Source organism: Danio rerio, chromosome 8, assembly GCF_052040795.2.
Source record: "Danio rerio strain M-AB ecotype USA chromosome 8, GRCz13ab, whole genome shotgun sequence".
Classification (NCBI taxonomy): Eukaryota; Metazoa; Chordata; class Actinopteri; order Cypriniformes; family Danionidae; genus Danio; species Danio rerio.
The window spans coordinates 45,982,829-46,005,897 of NC_141028.1; the positions used below are offsets into that span (position 1 = coordinate 45,982,829).

The following is a 23,069-nucleotide window of genomic DNA, read 5'->3' on the forward strand; positions in this document are numbered from 1 at the left end:
ACTTTAGGCTATAACCAGGTATGCTATAAACAAAAAAATTGATTAAATAAACCGTCAAAGTTGAGATCTTACCTTATTAAGTGATTTATCATACAGGTTCCAAGCGCGTGTTTTGACGCACCTGTTAGAAAAACAAAATGACAATAAATCTAAAAATAACAACATATAATAAGTAATTGAGATTAATTAAGGATCTGGTTGGGCAGAAAAAAACTGTTGAGAATTAAACTTGCAAACAATAATGGGAGCAGTGCGAACGTACAATATAAACATCACCTCCAGAGGAGCAAAAACAATTCCAGGACATGACAGTTCAAATCCCGCGTGAAAAAAAAGAAATGTTTTGGACTACAAATCCTACAACCCGTCAGCAGCGCAGTGAGCGTGAGCGGTGGATTGTGGGTAGCTTGTCTTGTAGTTTCTGGTGGTTCAAACTGTATCGCAAGGTATATGAGGTTAGTCATTTTGCAACCCGAGTATGTCACATCGGTTTGAAGGGCTCCGGCAAACAAACAAACGATAATTAAGAAACAGCTTCAGAATTAAACAAAGTTTCATAACTTTTAGACTAATACCGTCCCGAGGACTATGAGTTTGAACGAGCACTCGCTTCAAGCTCTGTCATGGAGAAAACTTTACTTGAGTCGAGCTAAACTTAAGGCGACCAGCAGAACCTCTGCTTTGCTCTCCGGCTTCGCTATGGTGAGTTGAAAAAGTATTGTGACATGTTCCATGGAAAGAAAAAAACTTACTTTTTTTTTAGGAAGGCTGGCGAGGTTTTGGTGCTATAGCCTTGTAAACCGACGCATGACTTGTCTGTCACTTTGATGTGCAAACGACACCTGTCATGGATATAGCGTAATCACAGGGCTTAAGAGTTACCTTGTGTTAAAGCCTTTCTTCCACAAAGGTATCAGGAACTTTAGCTGGTGCTCTCTGTGGTCGGGATTTTGTTTGAGAGTCGAATAGTTTATCTAAATAAAATTCAGTTAGACCCGTTGTTCCTTCCGTGGCCATCTCTTTATTTTACATCGTTATGCCAGTAGAGGGCGACAAGTATGTTGCGTGTATTTTAGTAATAAAGCTACACACTTTCACTTTACTATAGAGGGTATATGCACAGGTAGCTGGTGTTTCCATACCGATAAACTTCCGTTGAACTGATTAATGTGACTTTTTTTTAAATTTTTCATTTTTTTTCATTTTTTTTTCTTTTTTATACGATTCATTTACAACATGAATTAAAATATAATCCGTTAAATAGAATTCGGCATTCATTTAGTTGTTCAAGCATAAAATGAGAGAAAAAAACCTTTACACACACATGCCGTCAGGATCAGCAGGCTTAATTGCCCTGAAACTCATTGCCATTGACAATACTGGAGTAAAATAAATATTCATATTTAAAAGACATGGTGCGTAAAAAATGTAATTTAATGTAGTACCTCTTGTAGAGTCTGAGATCAGCTTTATATCGTATATCCATCAGACAGGGAAATTTGTAGATTTTTTTTAAATAAAACAGACCTTAAACGCATCAATTTTGTAACTGAATACAGTTCACCATAAGCGTTTGGCCCCTGTTACTGAAAATTAAAATTCTTTCTGCATACTTCTGCATATACCATATTAGGAGCTTTATCACCATTTAAAGACTGAGTTAACTAGCTCAACTAGAACGGAACAACTAGTTGTTAATGACAAATTCAAATGTATGAATTGTCTCTTTATATACAATATCCAACACAAATGAGAATGTATCATAACATTATAAACTTAAATAAACTTTCTTTTGTTCCGTCGAATACAAAGGAAGATATATTGAAAATAGTTCAAATTGATATTAGGGCTACATGATATTGGAACAATCTGATATGGCAATATTTTATTTTTCTGCAATAAATATTGTGAAATGAATTCAGTTTCACAAGAATTTGATGCTTTTCTGGGAAGTCTAACAGGATTCAGGCACAAAAATTTAATTATTCATTCATTTTCATTTCGGCTTAGTCCCTTTAGTAATCTGGGGTCGCCACAGCGGAATGAACCGCCAACTTACCCAGCACATGTTTTACGCAGCGGATGCCCTTCCAGCTACAACCCATCTCTGGGAAACATCCATTCACACTCACACACTACAGACAATTTAGCCTACCCAATTCACCTGTACCGCATGTCTTTGAACTGTGGGGGAAACCCACGTGAACGGATAGAGAACATGCAAACTCCTCACAGAAACGCCAACTGACCCAGCCGAGGCTCGAACCACCGACCTTCTTGCTGTGAGTCGACAGCACAACCTACTGTGCCACTGCGTCGCCAGAAATTGATTAATCACAATACAAATAAAAAAGGCTGTATCTTGTTTAAAGTCTAAGTATCAAAAACTTCTTAGATCGAGTAAAACTATTGTTTTGTTTTCAACTTCAGATGAAATAAGTCAAAATAGGAGCTTTTCCTTAAAACAAGTAAAATGACCTGCCAGTAGATATTTAGACTAGAAACAACACAAAAATTCTAAGTTAGAATTTTTTTTTTTGCATAAATCGTATAAATTCCGTAGCTCCTGGTCAACTTTTTTCTGACATTGCATATCCTGTGATGTGACTATTGTGAATGCACATTACAATATCGATGCTGAAACTATATATTCTGCAGCCCTAATTAATATCCATAATTGTTTTTCCTTATATGGATGTCAACGGTTATAGGTTTCCAACATTCTTCCTTAAATTGTGTCCTTTTAAACCTTTGCAGAATGTTTGTGGCCATTAAACCACTTGCTCAGCCGATTCATTAAAATCACCCCATTGCATTCCCTGCTGATCAATTAAGAGACCCCCTTATTTTTTTAGCTTTACCGCGGTCAGATTAGAGTTAGAGCATGCAAAACTGTACCGCAAGGTGCTGGAAAAAAGAAGGATAAAACAAGATGATGCCACTTTGATAAAAGGAACGGCTGCTCCATATTTAAAAATGTATCTACAGAGATCGTCATGTTTTTATCTTCTATGGGTCTCTTATGCATGAGTGTTATGTAAAATTGCAGGTCACAAAGCTTTGGAATGCAGTAACATGCGAAACTTCCGGTCTGCAGCATTCGCATGCATATGAATAAAAGTCTATAGGGCGAAAAGTGCAGTGTGACCACTGCTGTAAAGTGCCATTCATTAAACAGTTGTACCAAGTAGCTACGTTTATTTTGTTTAAATAATATCTTGGAAGGGATGTGCTTGGGTAAGTGCAAAAAATGTCCAATAACAGTTTCACAAGACCATAGAATCCTGCATTTTATTTTTAAAGCTCTGTTTTTACTATAGATTGTAAAAAAAGTAAGGATGTAGTGTATGTGATGTAATTCAGGGTTTTTAAAGAGCGAAAATGAAGATACAAGTGCGTGGGGCCAACTGTCACCGTCTTGTCAGTGCATCACTCCTGGGTAACCGAAAATAGGCAAAGAGGCAGAGTGTGGGCAGAGCTAGAAATGGCTGGTTGCATTTTCCTTAGATGGGTTTTTATTTGGGTGAAATGCTTAACACTTTATCAAATGCGACTCGTTCATGTTCTGACCACATGTGCTTCATTGTATACTATATACTACTATATTGTATGCCTAATTGTATACCAACCCTAAATAAAACATTGGTACAAATTGAGTAGTGGAGGAGATGTTCAGGGTAGGAGGGTTTAGGCTGTCCATAACTGCTTTTGAGCGATGAGTTGTGGATGAAATAGAGGCTAAATTATAAATTTACCTGACAAATTGGACTGACAGAGTGTATTTATTGTTGCACTTTGTGGGCTTAGCGTGTATGAAAACAATTAATGTCAACTTTGTTGCTTTACTTCTTTCACGGAAAAACTTACAGTATATGAGTGATATGACACAATGCATAATCACTTATACTTAACAGTTTACATGTTTGTTGCCTAATTAGAAACATACATAAAAATATCACAAAATTCAGGTTAAACTAAAACATTATACATTTAAACAGATGCTATACTTCCTTATTGTGCTAAAAACATATAATCTGAAATGTTGAGGCCAATCAAATGCAAAGAAAACATCTTAACATCGTTTTCTGTTTGTGTGGACAGACACTTAATAGAACAGTGTTTACAACATTTATTATTATGGGTTGCGTCCAAAATCGCCCACTACTCTGTAGGTTCTAAATTTGAATTTGAATGTACTACTCAACCGTTAGAAAAGTACGTTTATAGTACTTATATAGTACTTTTTTAAAAAGTAATAGTATGAATGCGAGTAATGTGAATGGAACTCGGATGTACTACATCCGCCATTTTGTCATGATCATGTGACCTACTGATGCTTTGCTTCAGTCTTCATGAATTCTCTCGCAAAGTTTTATGGGATAGCGTTGCGTCCATCCGATGTGCACTTCAGAATCTCACCGGAAGTTGAAGGTCATCCGGGTACTTTTCGCATGCTGGTTTTTGTAACAAAGGCAACATCATTATTTCTGCAGTTCTATAGACCATTTCCATTTACTTATTATTAAGTACATTTACTTATTATTATCAAACTATTTAATAACTGTAACAAGAGGCGATTCAATCATATATCAAAACATTATTTATGAATATGTGGCTTGTTTTGGATTCTCTGAAACTAGATTTTAAAAATGTGAAACAGGAAATAAGTTGGGACCATTGTTATTATTTGCATCCCTCAAAATAATCTAAAGGCTATCTAAAATAATCTAAAATCTAATATAATACATTTTTATTCAGTATATGAGTAATGTTTTAGTTTTGAATTAATTTAGCACATTATTATTTAGTAAATAAACTTTAAATTAAAATCTTGCCAGTGTTTCCGGTTGAAAACTGGTTATAATGTCCTAAAATGTATGGAAAGAGTCTAAAAGGTCTTAAAAGGTTTTGAATTTCACTTTCTGTTTCCTGCATCTACATTACTCGGGTCTCATACTGTGTTTAGCCTATTATAGTATTGAAGTAGGTGATTTTTAGATGCAGCAATGGTGAAATATGTTGAATCTTGGTCTAGTGTGTTTTAAAAGCCTTCAGTAAAAAAAAATACAGTACCTTAAAGATAAAAAAAAAGTTTTTTTCGCCTAAAATACTGTTTTGTCTGTTATAATACAATTATGCCAAAATAATTAAATTAGTGTAATTGGTCTTGTAGTACAACATAGAGAAATTGGCGTTGATCACCAATAATTACGTTTTTTTTAAAAGCATCTTAAAATTTTGGAAGGAGGTTTTGCAGTATTTATTATGACTGAAAATATTTGCAATAGCTGTGTTAATTATAACATTATGACAACTGCTGTAGTCATGGTGAATGTTTGCAAGAGCCCCAATCATTTCTGTCTCAAGTTTCCGTTAACTGGAAGATCTCTTGCATGACATCATGGCAACAGGAAGTGGGCTTCCTTTGACTTTGCTGTGTTAAGTAAACTGATAAAAGTCCATGTTCAATTTAAATGTAAAACAGAAACATGGGTTAAGTGGTGTTTAAAGTATCTTGTACATTAATTTATCTTCAGCGATGAATGCAAAATTAACTGATAAACTTTAGCATTATGAACTTCATAAATGGCTGCGTATTGCAAATGAGTAGAATATAAATAAAATGTTATTAAAAACTTGAAATATTATTACATTAACTGACAACGTTCTTATTTTTGTCAGATTGTTGTGTGTGTGTGTTTTTCTTCTTAATGCACAAAAACCGATTCTGCTTTAGTGCAACACATCAAAAATGTGTCAATTATTGAAAAGCAAACTTCCTTGGTAAAATATTGAAATGAAGATGATATGCAATGTGTTCCTGTTTGGACAGATACATTTACTTTCAATTTGAAAGTTTATTCATTGTATTGATGTGACTGTTTAACTTCTGAACAGAATTACAACCCATATGAGAACCAGAAATTCTATATATACATTTCATGGTTTTATATTTGACACTTGAGGTTAAGCTTTCTCAGTAAATGAGCTCAGTGTGAGTGGCATGCATTTCATAAATATCTCTCTTAGGATAGGTGTGAACATGCAATATAATTAAACATGCCAGTGTTTTATTATTCAGTTCTACAACCTATCACTGATTTTCAAACTCATTTTCATATCTGGGGCTACATGTAACTTGCTGTATGGCTGTTGGAGGCCTCATTCAGGAAGACTTGTGAACAATGCGATGTTATCAAAAGCATTAGACAGATAAACAGTTATATATTCTAATCAAAACTGACAAGTGAACATATTGTCCATTATAACAAGATCAGTACATTTGCTGAAAGTTGTGCCTCTGTTTCATTTCATATAGTCTGATTAAATTCATAAAATTGAGTTTTATTTCATTAGTTTTTCTTTTATTAGATCATTTTTATTCATCACATTTGAATCCAGACAAAAGATAGAAACAACTTGTCTGTCCACACACACACACACACACACACACACACACACACACACACACACACACACACACACACACACACACACACACATATATATATATATATATATATATATATATATATATATATATATATATATATATACATTTAAATGTATATATATACATATATATATTTATTTTTTTCAAATGATAATTTACAGAGCAAGGATTTGTTTTCACAGTATTTTCAGTAATATTTTTTTGTTCTGCAGAAAGTCTTATTTGTTTTTATTTTAGCTAGAATAGAAGTAGTTAAAAAATGTTTTGTCAAATTTATTTGCCCCCGTAGGCAATTTTTTTTTTCGTTAGTCTACAGAACAAAGCATCATTGTACAAAAATCTGCCTAATTATCCTAACTTGCCTAATTAACTTAGTTAAGCCTGTAAATTGCCCTTTTAAGCTGAGTACTATATCTTAAAAATATATATATAGTAAATAATTATGTAAAATAAATTTGTTTTTTAGAAATGAGTTATTAAAACTATTACGCTTAGAAATGTGTTGAAAAAATATCTTCGTTAAACAAAATTGGGAAACAGATATAACCTAAAATCACACAACAAACTCACATTTGAACTAAAATGAAAATTGCAAATCAAATAAATAAAAATAACTGTTTCTCAGGGATAATAAAATAACACTGCCATTTAATTAGCACTCTAAAGTAAACTGCAATCAAATATTTTAATTTCCTGCTTTCTTTTTGGATTCCAGAAACAATGCTGTCAGTGGTTTCTCCATTGAATTACTTTTTTTATGCTCTTTAATGTGTGTTTGCTACCTGGTTACACAAATTAAGTGATCATATCATTAAATAGATTAATAGCATTAAATATTTAAGTCATAAAAATGGTAATGCTTCAAAACATGCAACAAGATGTCAAAAAGTAAATTTATAATGTGGACAGATTTATTTTTGTCTTTTATTTATTTATAAGCATTGATCAGCACCCTAAACACAGGCTCAGTCATACCAGTTTGGCACTTGCTTCTTAGGTTCCTGTAGACCAGGATTCCAGCCTGAAGAGCCAGTGTCCTGGAAAGTTTAGCTTTAACCACAATTAGACACACCTGAACCAGCTAATCAAGCTCTTAAGCTGTGGTCACACTGCACTTTTTGCCCCTTAAACTTCCTTTCATATGTATGCGAACGCGGTTGAATGGAAACGCAAGCTTGTGCGACAAGTTTTGCATGTCGCTGCATTTGAAAGTTCAAGATCTGATCTGTGAAATTGCATCACATCTTCATATGAGACCAACAGAAGATCAAAATGTGACCTCTCTGTACAGAAATGTGAAATATGGAGCAATCGCTAACTTTTTAAATGTCTAATCATCTTGTTTAATTACCCTTTTCACAGCGCCATACAACTGAATTTCGCACATACAAACTCTAGAGTGACCGTGGCTTTACTGGTCATACTAGAACAGGGATGGGCAAACTCTGTCCAGGAGGGCTGTGTCTGGCTGTGTTTTGCTCCTGCAGTAATCCTACACACCTGAACGTGCTAATCACTGGCTGCGTTTAAAATAACTTACTACTTAGTAGGTACTGCATTTGAATTTGAATTTACTACTGGACCGTTAGAAAAGTGGCCTATATTCTATAGTATGAATGTGAGCAGGATAGGGCTGTCACGAATCTGGAATTGGGTACCAATAAATACTGAAGTTTTTAAAACGTCAATTTCCCACTAACTTGCTACTGAGCACGTTCTTAAACAGCGCTGATTTGCTGTTGTGTTCACATGCTCAACACAAATGACTGTGATTGGCCATGAAGGTCATTAGTTCACCCAACTCACTGCTGTTTACTGAGTGTAACCACACATACAGGACACTGGAGCGTTTCAAAGTCATGTTGATCAGCTGGTTTGTCTATTAGCTGACATACGAGTGATCCGCTGATGAATCGCGGCTTTAAAACGCTCCAGTGTCCCTGTATCTGTGGTTACACCCAGTCAACAGCGGGTAGTTCCGTGAACTGAAGAACTTCACAGCCAATTACAGTCATTTCTGATGAACACAATGACAAATCAGCACTGTTTAAGAATGTGCTCAGTAGCGCTCAAATGTTAGCAAGAAATGAATGTTTTCAAAAATTTGGTATTGATTGGTATCAAATTCCAGTATCACGCTACCCTACAGCAGTGTGAATGGAACTTGGATATACTGCATCTGCCATTTTGTCATGATCAGGTGACCTACCAGAGTCAGTTGCATCGCTTCACTCCCATTCATGAATTATCTTGTATGGCATTATGGGATAGCGTAGCTACTGTCAGATTCACACTTCAGAATCTCACAGAAATTAGTGAACCATCCGGGTACTTCTTGCATACTGTTTTCTTGAGTTCTGTGAATTCGGACACACTACTTTGCTCGCTAGCATACTATAAAGAATGGAAGTATGCAAATTCAGAAGCAACACTGTCTTCAAGATCACTAGAAAGCTACAGGCAGGTGTGTTTGATTAGGGTTGGAGCTAAACTTTGTAGGACACTGGCCCTCTCCTGTACTAGAAGCTTAGGTGTGTTGAGATAAGTTAGAGCTAAACTCTGCAGGACAGTGGTTTAGGCACCCTGGCTGAAGACTATCAAACATACAGCATGCCATGCAATAATGAAGCACACTGATGTGTTTTCAGGTGGCGATGGTGGAGTGCCAGCTGGAGGAAGATCATAATTACCCTCCTGGCTTACTGATAGCTTTTAGCGCCTGCACAACAGTGCTAGTGGCCGTCCACCTTTTTGCCTTGATGATCAGCACATGCATCCTGCCAAACCTGGAGGCTGTGAGCAATGTCCACAACCTCAACTCCATCAAAGAGTCACCACACGAGCGCATGCACCGCCACATCGAGCTAGCCTGGGCCTTCTCTACAGTCATAGGCACACTTCTCTTCCTTGCAGAGGTAGTTCTTCTCTGCTGGGTGAAGTTCCTCCCTCTCAGCCAAACACCTGTGACGCAGAAAGAGAACGTGACTCAAGCTCCAGGAATAAGCGAAGGGAAAGCTGCAGCCATCGCCTCTACCACCATCATGGTGCCCTTTGCCTTGGTGTTTATCGTTTTCGCTGTGCATTTTTACCGCTCGCTGGTCAGCCACAAAACAGAGCGGCAGCACGAGGAGTTGGAGGTTCTGGCCAAAATCACACAGATGCAAAACCAACTAGATCAGAGGGGAGATGCCTCTTCAATCCATTTTGCTTAGGAGGGACTGTTGGCACAGATGAATAGACGTTAGATGGTGGGATCAGGGATTCTGCAATATGATGGCATCACAATACCGCGATGCTTTTTGCTTTTCTCTTTTTGTTTATTTTTTATTATCTGTGTCTGTGTGTGTTAATAGACAAACCTTGATATCAATTGTGTGACCATATAATTGAAACTCCAACAACTGTTCGCTGACAAATGAGAAAGATGGTTTGTAGAAATGGTTTTATTACAAATGCAAATAATTTGGAAGAAGAGCTTTTATGTTGGGTGGTTATATGAACTCAATTCTAGGTAATAGCCACCAAGACTTGTTCCTTGAGAACTAATTTCCCCCTGTACCATTTTTTTTTGGTTGATTTACACTGTAACTAAAAGATTTTGTAAGTCAGCCAACGTGGTTATGCAATCGAAAGTTGTCACAGACAAAGGCAACAATTCTATCTTGTCAAAACTACCTTTTTAAACGAGTAACACTGTAAAAAAAACTGCTGGTGGTGTTTCATACATACTTGTCCAATCAGTGGACACTCATATCACTGTAGTTTCTATTGTGCTGGATTAAACCCTGTTTTGAAGAAATGTGGTTCCCCCAGATGGCATTCCTAGAACTAAAATAGTATCTGTAGTTTAAACACACCAAAATGCGCTAATAGTTGTAGGAATTGTAAAAAAGGTGCAGAAGTCCCTAATGGTAACACTTATGGTTCCATATGTTAATGTTGTGGCTTGTTTCCACCATGTGTTACAGCTCAGTATGGTACACATTTATTTCCGATTGTCAGGCTACTTTCAAAAGTACCAAAAATAGCAAACCATACGTACCAATTTTGTGTGACACTTCACAAGGTTCAGTAATAAAGTTTGCTCTTTGCGCTCGTAGTTTTTAAATTTTTTGGTTCGTTAATCTAGTCAATAATATTATTGAAGGTAATGATTTACACTCATCAAATAATTACAGCTTTTTTTACATTAGTGAGGGGGGCATATCCCCCGTCCCCTCCGGTTGCTATGCCCCTGCCTAGCACAACAGTATGACATGCTTACAATGTGTCTACATTTAATATAAAGAACTTGAGTCTGCAAAAGATACAATATGTGAATGGCCCATATGACTTCTATATGATTTTTTGAGCGAGAAAGATGTTGAACGCTACTTTCTGGAGTACACCATGCTTATCAATTAAGGGTAGGGTTGGCAGTGGAAACGCAAATGTACTGTGCTTTACTATACTGTACTGTACCACTTTGTGGAAACAAGGTTTATATTAGTAACATGGATTAGCACTAAAAACTTTCTAAAGCTTATACAAAAATATTAGTTCTAGGTCTGCAACTTATAAATATTTTCATAATCGTTTAATTATTCCTCAGTTAAAATTGGATGAAAACCTGAATCGTTTAAAATTAACCATAAACATCTCAATCATCTGATCAAATGTTTAACTTTATATACTGTATGTTTATCATAAAACATGAACTTGAAGCGTCACCAAAATTATGGTGATATATAATTGGCATCAGCGGTAGCACCAACAAGTTTCCCAGAGCTGTTTTTTTTAGTTTCGTTTTTTTTTTGCTGTTAGGCTAAATATTTACATCCAAATGCATAGTAAACTTGTGTTCAGTATTATGATCATAGATTGAGGGGAGTATTTTTTTTTTAATAAAAATGTATAGTTATTTTGTGTTTGGCCTTTTATGTACATGACAATATTTCAGATGCCTGAAAATGCAAGTTTGTATAACAGTTTTCTAAGAGCAGGTGTTTTGTAATGTACCATTATCATCTCCATGTAGACTACACAAAAGTGAAACAGGTGATCTCATTCGCATGTGAGTTACATGCTCAGTCTATAAGCATGAACCGGTACTTACAACTGGGAGTGACAACTGTTTCTTAACAAAGCAACATGCAGAGATACAGAGAAAAACAGATCTGATCAGGGTGTGTTTTGACAATATTTTCTAATTGTAAAACGCCTGATTTAAAGTGCTCATAGTAGATTTTTTTTTTAATTCAGATTTTTACAAATTGTACATCTGGGTTTTTTAAAACTTACTGTTAAGCACCTGACTGTATTTTTGCAGGAAATATTTAGTGATTTATCCTAATTGTATATGTCTACCATTTAGGTAAGCCTTGGGCCTTTTGAAAGTATATGCAGTGAAATATTGCTTTTCACTGAGACCATCTCTTTGCTGAGGCTATAAACAGCTTGAACGGAATATTTTCTTTTTCTCTGTTTTGCATCTTTTGATTGTGTGAATTCGCAATGTGGAGTGATTATTTGTTTAAATATATATATATTTTTGGTCTTATTTACGGTCTTGTATAGCCTTTTAAATGTTTTCGCATAACTGTAAACAATAACTTTGTCCATCCATATTTACGAAGATATTTGGATGTCTGAAATTATTGTCTCAATTATTTTTTTTATATGTTTTTGTGCTCTTTCATGAGAAAGAACTTCAGGTGTTGCATTTGTAAAGATGAAAAAATAAGTGCATCATGTTTTATGATATTTTTATATAGTTATTTTTACCCTGCAAATGTCTGGCCTGCTGTTCTTTTAGTTATTCTCATCGGAGTTTAATTACGCCTTATTTTCATATTTTTAGGAATTTATTAGGAGATAAATTGTATTGATATGTTTTATTAAATGGCACTCAACAATCAAGTTTCACTTTTCTGTGTTATGAAAAATGAGCATTCATGCAAAGCAGTGACTGTTTATGTGTAGGCTGAGAACATAGACTTATAGTTTTCTTTTGTTTTAACATTCCAAGGTTAAAAAGAAAATGTCTCAAACTAATAACCTCTTTTTTCGGACAAAAAAATACATAGGCTATGTACAACGTATTTATATAAATGTTAGCACCAATTTGCATGTTTCTAACTTATTTTGCTGCCATGCTTCCATTGATGTAAGCTGATGTTGCTAGCTCGTTTTTAGCACTTTTATGAGGTTGTTAGTATGAATTAGGATGATGAAATGTTTTAAAAACATGGCTTACGTGATGGATTGTTTGCTATAGCACTTTACGATGTTTGCAACTGACAGTTTCTAGCATTGCTAATTCTAATATTAGGTACTTTTATATTTCTAATGTTTAGCATTTTGCTGGCATGAATTATTGCTTGTTTAGCAGGTTTCTAAAATAAGCACTTTTGTGAATTAACTTGCATATTCATAACTTAACATTCTAGTGTGTGCTCAACATTTCAGCATCACAGACAGACAGACAGACAGACAGACAGACAGACAGACAGACAGACAGACAGACAGACAGACAGACAGACAGACAGACAGACAGACAGACAGATAGATAGATAGATAGATAGATAGATAGATAGATAGATAGATAGATAGATAGATAGATAGATAGATAGATAGATAGATAGATAGATAGATAGATAGATAGATAGATAGATAGATAGATGCAGCTTCTTTGGGGGTTGATTTTTCTAAGCGTCTGATGCCCCCTTGAGGAAGACAATTGACATGTAAAGCGATACATGGTTTCTTTGTCTGCATGGAGATTTACATCAACCTTTAGTAAATGAATACAATCCTTATCAAATGTAGACAAACAAAACAATGCTGTAATTACACTAGCCTATTTAACATAGACTAATTTAGGGCTGTAACTAATAGTTAGATAAAGCTCATTTAAGATGTTAAATAATCAGTTCATTTAGTCAGACAGAAATCCAAATAATAATCAAAGAAGATTTATTAATATTAAAGTAGGGATGCTAATGCATTAAAAGAGCAGTGTTAGAAAAACAAGTTGTAAAATTATAAAATTATTTTGTAGACAACTACTAGTGACTATGGTCAGAAAGAATCTGCAGACTTATTTTGCCAGAATTTTGTCAAAAAAATTATAAAAAATCTGCAGATTTATGCAGAATGATTTGGGAGTATTATAACTCAACCTAATATGTGAAATAAAAAAAATAATAGCTTGCAAATCCAATTAAATTTAAAATAAATATAGTAGATATAATATATCTACTAAAAGACAGAAAATATTACTTACAAACTATACTGTAAATAAATGAAATGAACACTTTCATATTAGTCATTACTGAAATTAATTTAAAAATTGAATAAATATAAATTTACACAAGTAAATTAATAAAACTCAATGATGGGCTAAAAATCTGGGGAAATCGGCAAATTTCTGTGTGCGCAAATTCCGTGTGGGCCTACTAATTACTTTACAGTCCACCAGGCTAAGCAAGGTATTTAAATTAATAAAAGAAAACTTTTTTGACCCATATAATATACCTTTGTAAGACTGTCTAAAACTGGTTTTGTCATCCAGAGTCTCATTTGTGAAGAATCTGAAGACACATACTGGAGTATGATGATGATGATGATGATGATGATGATGATGATGAAAATATGATGCAGCTTTGTCCATACAGACTCAATCCTATAGTCTGTTTGTAACACATGTTTTTACCAACAGGTGGCAGTGTTGACCAGGCCCACAAAGAGAACGACCTTTCGAAGCTCTCAGTGCATTGTATACAGTATTTCAATTATAACAAAATAGAAAAGCTTGAAAATATAAGCCCAGCTCATGAAACTCAACAGTTATAATCTCCGCATTCATAACCATGAAATTTGCAGGAAAAAATAACAGCCATTTCCAATTATTGTGCTACTTTTAAATAAACATGAAGTACACCCCCCCCCCCCCCCCAAAAAAAAAAAAACAATGTAACACAAATGAAGAGATACCTTAAAACCCAAATAGTTGACTTTACAAAAACAATTGTGATGAAACAAGCATTAACAGTTCTGCAAAACTGACTTACTTCAGTCACATATTCTTAACCCAAATCGTTGCCTTTTTTCTTTTTTTTCTTTTTTTTTTTAATTAGTATATAAACTCATTGCCTTAAACCAACTAAATTTTACACAAGGTGAAACTAAACTGTTACTGTAACTAAACTGTTAGTGCACAACTTTGCTTAGTGGGATTTTAATTCCACTAGGACTATTGGGTTTCACCTTGTGTAAAAACTTTAGTTGTTTCATGCAGTGGGATTCCACTTAAATGTCTACTAATGTCAGTATTTGGCTTTATAGTGTAAGAAAAATAACCATGAATATCAGTGGACGAGGAAGAAAAAAGATGGAGGGTGATTATGAACTATCGCTTTAATGAACTTAATGTATCCATAGTGCTGTCAAATGATTAATAGGAATTTTGTTTCACTCATCTTTGCAGAGTTGTTGCAATTCAGTCACACCTGAGGGTTTTTGAGCACGAACCACCTTTTTAAGATTATGCCACAACGTATCAATAGGATTCAGGTCAGGACTTTGACTAGGCCACTCCAAAATCCTAATTTTTCTTCAGCCATTCAGAAGTGGACTTGCTGGTGTGCTTTGAATCATTGTCCTACTGCAGAACCCAAGTTCACGTCAGCTTGAGGTCACAAATAGGTTATTTTGGTACACAGCAGAATTCACGGTTCCTTTTATTACAGCAAGTCTTCCATGTACAAGCAGCAAAACAGCCATCACACTATCACCACCAAATTTTACTGTTGATATGATGTTTTTTTATGAAATGAGTACTCCACACATAATGTTACACACACCCACATAGTCCACATAGTATTTTCCCAAAAGTCTTGGGGACCATCATAATGTTTTCTGTCAACACTGAGATGATCCTTTATGCTCTTTTTGCTCAGCAGTGGTTTTCGTCTTCAAACTCCACACTTTTGCCCAGTCTCTATCTTATAACGGAGTCATGAACCCTCACCTTAACTGAGGCGAATGAGGCCTGCAGTTCTTTGGATGCTGTTGTGGTTTTGGATGAGTTGTCACTGCACTACTGGGGTAATTTTGGTCAGCCAGTCACTCCTGGGAAGGTTCTCCACTGTTCCATGTTTTTGCCATTTGTAGATAAAGACTCCCACTGTGATTCTCTGCAGTCCTAAGACTTCAGAAATGGCTTTATAACGATTTCCAAACTGGTAGATCTCAGTTTTTTTAGTAGATCTTTTTTGTTTTTTTATTTTTTGGATCTTGACATGATGTCTAGCTTTTGAGGATCTTTTGGTCTACTTCACTTTGTCACTCAGGTCCTATTTAAGAGATTTCTTGATTGCGAACAGCAATCATTATCTTTGACTAAAATCTAAATTAGTTTGATGATCTGAAACATGCAAAAAAATAAATTAAAATAATAATAAAAATCAGTAAGGGGGCAAACACTTTTTAAAACCACTGTATATATTTAAATATTTACTTTATATATACAGTAAATGGTATTATAAATATAATTAAGCAGTTTAAACAATATTTTTATTACATATAAAATGTAAAAACAATACATAGTTTGCACAAATACAAAGTTTTTTGTAAATTTGAACTTTTATTTTGGATACGATTAATCATGATTAATTATTTAATATCACTACCATTAACCCCTAGTCCTGGAATAATGCAGTTTGATTAGTGATGTTTCTGTTAACAAAAATGCTTCACTTCTCAAGTCATTCAGAGAGGGTTATCTCTCTCTCTCTCTCTCTCTCTCTCTCTCTTTCTCTCTCTCTCTCTCTCTCTCTCTCTCTCTCTCTTTCTCTCTCTTTTTCTCTCTCTTTCTGTTCACTTCCCGTCACTCTATCGCTTTGATGGGGTGCCATGTATCTCTCACACTGGAGGTCTTTTCATTGGCAGCACCTGTCAGGAGGAAGTGGGCAACGGCGGTTTGTTGTTACAGGCAGGGAATTCACAGCAATGGCCAGATGAGGCAGAAGTGTGTGTGTGTGTGTGTGTGTGTGTGTGTGTGTGTGTGTGTGTGTGTGTGTGAGAGAGATTGTGTGTGAGAAGGGAAAGAGATGTCTACTAGGTGACAGACAAAGAATAATAGGCGAGAAGTAAAGAGCATTCGGTAATACTTTACTCGAAGAGGGTGTTCATGAGGCTGTCATAACATCTTTATAATCATGACACGTGACATGTCATGAATAAGAATTATATTATGTGCCATGGCAACGCAGTGGTGCAGTAGGTAGTGCTGTCCCCTTACAGAAAGAAGGTCGCTGGTTCGAGCCTCAGCTAGGACAGTTGGCGTTTCTGTGTGGAGTTTGAAAAACGTTGGGACAGTATGGAAAATGCACTATGAATGACTATGAAAACATTTAATGCATTCCTCATGATTTGATTTATTTATTTTAAATAAACAAGTATTTCAACTTTTGTTCTTGCAACAAGTTGGGGCTGGAGCAATTTAGGGCTCGTAATCAGGTAAACTGGTTAAATAATGATGTGATTTGAAACAGGTGATGTCAACAGCAGCATCCAAGAAAGGTGGCATCCCAGCATCCCCCTGCATCAAGAATCATCGTCCATCTATAAGCAATATCACCACATAGGCTCAGGACTACTTTGGCAAACCTTTGTCAAGTACCATATTAAAAAGATACATCCACAAATTACAATGAAATCCATATTGTGCCAAAATGAAGCCCTATATTAACAGTGGCCAAAAGCGACGTCAACTTCTCTGGACTCTGAGGCATCTGGGATGGACCATTACACAGTGTAAACGTGTACTGTGGTCAGAGGAATCAGTATTATTTATTTATTATTATCAGTATTATTTATTGGGAGAAATGGATGCTGTGTGCTCCGGACCAAAGAAGAAAAGGATTATCCAGATAGTTACCAGTAACAAGTCCAAAAGCCAGGGTGTGTCATGGTATGAGGTTGTGTCCAGTGCCCTTGACAAAGATAACTTCTGTGACACCATTAATGCTGAAAAGTACCTAAATATTTTGGAGCACAATATGCTGCCTTCTATTCCAGAGACGCCCATGCGTATTTTATCAAGACAAGGCAAAACCACATTCTGAACTTATTACAAGTCCCATGCGGAGAAAGAGGATACAGGCACTTGAGTGGCCTGCCTGCTGTCCCGACCTGTCTCCAATAGAGAATATGTGGTGCATTTTAAAGCACAAAATATGACAATGAAGACCTCATATTTTGCCGACCTTATGACTTGTTTGTATAAAGAATTTAAACACTTCATCACTTGGTGTCTTCAGTTCCTAGATGTATTTTAAGTGTTGTCAAAAGCAATGGCAACATTACAAAGTGGTAAATGCTTTACTGTTTCAACTTTTTTTCAAGTGTGTTGCAATCCCTAAAATTGGAGTATGTGTTTATTTTGAAAAACAATAAATATTATGAGGAACACATTTAATAATGTTTGTTGTATTGTCTGCAATGAAATACAAGTCAAGGTCAATTTGGAAATCACTACTTTCTTTTTTATTTGTGTTTTGCATTCAGATTCTGTGTGGGTCTAGTAACAAATAAGTAAAAAAATAAAACTTTAAAAAGTATGTGAGTGCTAATTAACTTAACTTGCCTAGATAACTGTAATGTGACAGTGGACACTTGACAACAGAGGAAGGATCCTTGTGCAGGTTTAATTAAACAGAATCGTTAGGCATGCAATGGTCAACACAGGAACAAACAGGATTGTGTAGCCAATCCAGAGTTGTAGTTGATATAGGTCTTAAGGCAGACAGCATACAACAAAAAAAACAAAGCAAGGTCTAAACATGAAAGGCAAGAGAAACCGTGGATAATGTTTACAATCAGTTTACAAAACTCAGCAATAAGAGTCTCAAAGTGATATATATGTGTGTGTAGTCAGTCATTAAGCACCATCAACTGTGAGAGTGTAATCAATTGCGACTTGGAGCAGGTGTGTGTGTGTTGCATAACTGGATCTGTAGTTCATTTTGAGGCAGGATTGTAGTTCGTGTGAATGTTCTCCAGCGAGTCTTTAAATTGAACTTTAAACTTAATACTAATACCTTGTAAAATAAGTAGTAAAATATAATGTACTGTCATCCTACCAAATCCTAAAAAAAAAAAAAAATAGTTATTAGAAAACTCGTCATAAAAAGTATTATGTTTAAAATGTGTTAAAAATAATCTATCAAACAGCAATTGAGAAAATTTTGAAAAAGAATAAAAATGTATTTATTTACCAATATCTCTACTTCATCAAACCTCAGTGTATCTTCAGGAGCTACAGGTATTTTGATTAGCTTGTTTATGATTTTTGTACTCTCAAATTGTCGGTAGCAGTCAAATTGAGTTTTATATTTCACAAACAACCTCTCTGTCAGCTAAAATCTTCAATATTCTGTCAGAGAAAGAGAGAGAGAGAGAGAGAGAGAAAAAATTATCTACATCTTGGATTGATTAACGGCAAATTTTAATTTTGGGTTGAACAATCTCTTTAAAACACAGAACATTTCAGTTGCCCAGTCTTAATGTAAAACCAACAAAAGTCTGTTCTGTGCACCAGTGTGAAAACCTCCTTTTGTAGGTTTAATAAAAGCATTGACCCAATTTGCTGATTAACTAGCAAGAGTACAAAACGAAGAGAAATGCAACAGCACAGATTTCGTCTGTTTCAGCACCTGTATGAGAGTCTGCAGAGCCGGATCTGGATGCAGAAGCGACTCATCCTTCCTCCTGAGCTACAAAGAGGCCGTTTAGGTGCCCGTGAGAGGATGGCATTGTGCGGTTTGTCCATCCCTGGCTGCCCGTTAGAGAACTAAACGATTCTGCACTCACTGCCAGTCCAGCTGGGCCATCATACAGACACACTCATATAAACACAGCACATCCTCCCGCCAAAATCACCATCGGATGAAGCCAAAGACAAACTGTGGTTCGTGCACCTTTCTGTTTAATCGTTTATTTTATAAGACTGCATTGTAATTGTATGGTAGCATTATGAAAAAGTGTTGCAGTTGTGCCGTGTGTGCAGTTCTTGCACAAAAACCCTAAATGGTCAAATCCTGCAGGCAGTTGTTGCATCCTGGGGAAATTGCATGTTTAATCCATTAAATCACACAATGTGAGAGGAAGACCTCTCGGTTCTCAGGACAATCAGAGACGTAGTGACTTCTGGTCTTACCACACACTCAGACTAGAAAACATCATTAATGGAAGCTGTTTTTTTGAGAGAAAAAAGACACCACTAACACCCACAGATTTTTTGATACACACACACACACACATATATATGGTGTGAAAAAGTGTTTGCCCCTTACTGATTTCCAAAACTACATCCAGTTTTTCAAAAACTATATACGAAAGTTGATCACACCTAAGTTCAATTATTCTAGCCACACCCAGGTCTGATTACTGTAACACCTGTTCGCAATCAAGAAATCACTCAAATAAGACCTGCCTGACAAAGTGAAGTAGACCAAAAGATCCTCAAAAAATCATGCACATATCCAAAGATATGTAAAAACAAACATGAAAAAGTAAATAATTAGCCACGTTTTCACTATCGTGCCTAAAGCGAGCGAGCAAAGGCCAGTAGCGTTTTCACTGTCACTTCCAGGGCCTTATCGGGCCAAAACAGGACTTCCTCAGGGCCAGCGGCCTGCCTTTTTCGTCCCGCCAAATACCTTGGGCCAAAGAGGGCCAGCTGGGGCTTTGAGGCGGAGTGAAAGGAGAGGCAGACTTTGCCCGAGTTTGGTAAAGATGGCATGCCATCATCACACTAGTTTTCCGATCGCACACAAGTACATGCGGCAAGCAAATAAATAAACAAGGGAAAGAAAACATATAGCTGGTCAGTTTAAGATAGGCTATTCCATAAAAGACCTTAGAGGCTAAGGGTCTTTTTGCTTATGATCGCTCTTATGTTTCCCTTTTAAATGTACGGCTGTTGCATAAAATAAGGGCATTTCCTTAGTTGCTGCGTCCTGCTTGATGTTTCAATAACGCATAATAATCTTTACACCATTTTAAAGACACAGCAGCCAGAAAAAAAGGTTGTCGAGAGTTTTTGTCAAGTTTAAAATGGGTTTGTGCGTGATACGTGCGCGTTTAGATGCCTGTGTGAGACCGGGCAATAGCTTTTTTCTTTTTTTATTTCTTTTGGAGATAATACAAAATATGGATACAACAGAAAGCCTTTACAACTTTACAAATGACGTGTCCACTTTTGTAGGCTCAAAACAATAGTTGTCATATCTTGATAAAATAGCATAAGCTATATTGAAATCATTTAAAGGGCACTTATGGTGAAAAATCTACTTTTCAAGCTGTTTAGACAGACGTGTGTAGGTATAGTGTATAGACCGTCATATTGGGGTGATAAGAAGACAAACAGTCGCAACCAAGCGGCAACCTCCCGCTCTCCCTCAGGAAGCCAATACGGAAGTAACTAAAACTGCAATTCATCCGAAATTCCGCTAGTCCTGGCCGCTCCTGGCTCCAAAATAGAGCAAATTTCAATTGAGCCCACTGTTAGAATGGCCAACTTTACAGAAGAAAAAAAGGTGTTTACAGCCTGGTACAAAAAAATATTTTGGTTAATACAGCTAATATTACCCTTCATGACAACTGTGAGGGGGGTGTTTTTTTTTTTATAACTCATCCGTTTCCTTTATATTAAGTTATATTAAGTTTGGATAATTAAGGGAGTGGCCACTTGAGTGACAGCTAGGTCTCGTTGGTCGCTGTCACGTCACCTCAGCTGAATCCTGCAGATTAGCCACTGAACTCGGCATATTCATCGTATTTCTGTGTTGTTTTATGTGGCTTTACACAGTCAACTGCCTTTTGGACTTGTTTCCTACACTTATTAGATGGCATGGCATGCTGAGTGCACTTAACTGTGCTCTCAAATCATTCACGTGGCCTCCGTTTCCCATGTGAGTAAAGTTATATACTTATATACCATCTCTATACATGTATTTGTTTTATTTAAGATCATTTATTATTTATATTTATATTTAGAGCTGTAATGCACTTCAGAATCTGACGAATTGATTAGCTGTAGGCTCTAGAACAGTCATATGAAGCGTTGTCATACAGTGTTATGCTGGATTTCATCAATAGTCTTACATTAACTAACACAGACTATATCTGAAGTGTTTGGAAGTAATTCGCGTTTTCCTCCTGTTGAAAAACGTCATTAGACCAATGTTTAGTGACTAAATGTGTTACACCAGTGTTTTTAAAAGTCTAAACACTTTATTGATATTGCATACAACAAAGTGGTCAGAATACAAACGAGTCACAGGTGATAAAGTTTTAAGCGTTCTCCCAAAGTAAAGTGTGTCTGAGCCAGGTCCAAGCAAAATGCCAGCAGGTGTCTTTAGCTGTGCTCACTCTCTGCCTCTTTGCCCTTGTCTGGTATCCTGCCGTGGGTGTGATGACGCGCGAACAAAATGGCAACAGTTAGTCGCGCCTACTTGTGGCTTCTTTTGCGCTCTTTAGAAACATATGGGTGACGTCACGGATACTATGTCCATATATTTTACAGTCTATGGTCACAACTTGATGTAGGAGTGCGGTTCCCCCGCCCACCAATATTGATTGACAGGCACGCATCGTCTAATCTTCAGTTTGTTGTTTCATGTTGGCCATTTTCAGCGTGTGAGTCAAAGCGATGTCACTAAAGAAACACCCTTGCTCTATTTTTAGATGTAAGGCTCATTGAACTCAACACAAGATCAGCATTCACCACATGATCAGAATTATTATTTGTAACTTATTTTGTTTGTAGGTAGGTTTGCAAACTAGTGTACTTTTCATTGCGTCTATCTTAAAGGGTCACACATTTTTTGAGCTGTTGACAGTCGTATATGTGTCCCACACTGCTAAAAACACTATTAGGACACCTATATTTCACTAAAAAGTGTAAATTGGTTGTTTTTGCGTTATTTCAAGCAAATTCGTTCTTCCTGTTTGAAACGAATTTTTGAAGCTGCGTCACGGTCATGACATAATAGCGTATATTCCAGCGTGCAGACTGGACGTCTGTGCCAGAGTGAGTCTTATTACGTCTTACAGTGTGTTGCATTAATGCATGAGTAAAGCTTGGTTCAAACCAATCAGCGCGCTCTATTGTGCAACCTCATTAATATTCATTACTGTCACAGTGTAGACGGCAAAGAAGCCACGTTGTGTTGGCAAAACAAGCGTAAAGTGTTGCTTTTATAGTTTGCTGCAGTTAAGTTTCGTTTTCATTTTCTCTCTGTGAGAGCTCAGAGTCACGTGTGGATTAACAGTGTACGCGACGCTCGACAACAATAACTTACGTGTCTAAGGAGGATTATTGTTTACCTGAGAGCTGTTCTCATCTGCAAACGCTGAGATCCAGATTGTAGTCTCCTCTAAATAAAGACGCGGCTCTAGTTGCTGGTGATTGTCCTGTCTCTACAGATTTGGTAAGTGGGCGACCAGTGCTCTTTGTTTATTCAGTTCGTATTTTATTCGTATCAAACAAACTATTGCACCGAGTGCAATAGTTAGCACTAACAGTTACAACCAAACTATAACCTCGTGTTGGATTTTGTGACCGGAA

At 36.2% G+C, this 23,069-nt stretch overlaps 1 protein-coding gene and 1 long non-coding RNA gene across 5 annotated transcripts in view; both read left to right on the plus strand.

Annotated features, from left to right (window-relative positions):
* The first annotated feature begins 458 nt into the window (after positions 1–458).
* orai1a (ORAI calcium release-activated calcium modulator 1a) lies at positions 459–12,348 on the plus strand. 2 transcript variants are annotated; one of them, XR_015498323.1, is made up of 3 exons: positions 459–702; positions 9,103–10,503; positions 10,648–12,348. XR_015498323.1 is itself a non-coding variant. In XM_087265279.1 (2 exons), the coding sequence occupies exons 1-2, from the start codon at positions 589–591 to the stop codon at positions 9,664–9,666; spliced, it is 678 nt and encodes a 225-aa protein (XP_087121405.1). In that variant the 5' UTR covers positions 459–588; the 3' UTR covers positions 9,667–12,348. The 2 variants fall into 2 exon arrangements, 1 of the variants encoding a protein (XP_087121405.1); XM_087265279.1 differs by having other exon boundaries at positions 9,103–12,348.
* A 6,801-nt stretch (positions 12,349–19,149) lies between these two features.
* LOC141375899 (uncharacterized) overlaps positions 19,150–23,069 on the plus strand; it is a 29,962-nt gene continuing 26,042 nt past the window's right edge. The window contains exon 1 of one of the 3 annotated variants that reach the window (XR_015498352.1): positions 19,150–19,406. This is a non-coding gene — a long non-coding RNA (uncharacterized LOC141375899). Of the gene's footprint in view, positions 19,407–21,190; positions 21,412–23,069 lie in introns of those variants that run through there. The other 2 variants (XR_015498350.1, XR_015498351.1) reach the window with 2 other exon arrangements.

Coding starts and splice junctions, on each gene's coding strand:
- orai1a (XM_087265279.1), top strand. CDS start 589: ATGAGTTTGAACGAGCACTCGCTTCAAGCTCTGTCATGGAGAAAACTT. Junction 703..9,102: donor TGCTCTCCGGCTTCGCTATG/GTGAGTTGAAAA, acceptor ATGTGTTTTCAG/GTGGCGATGGTGGAGTGCCA.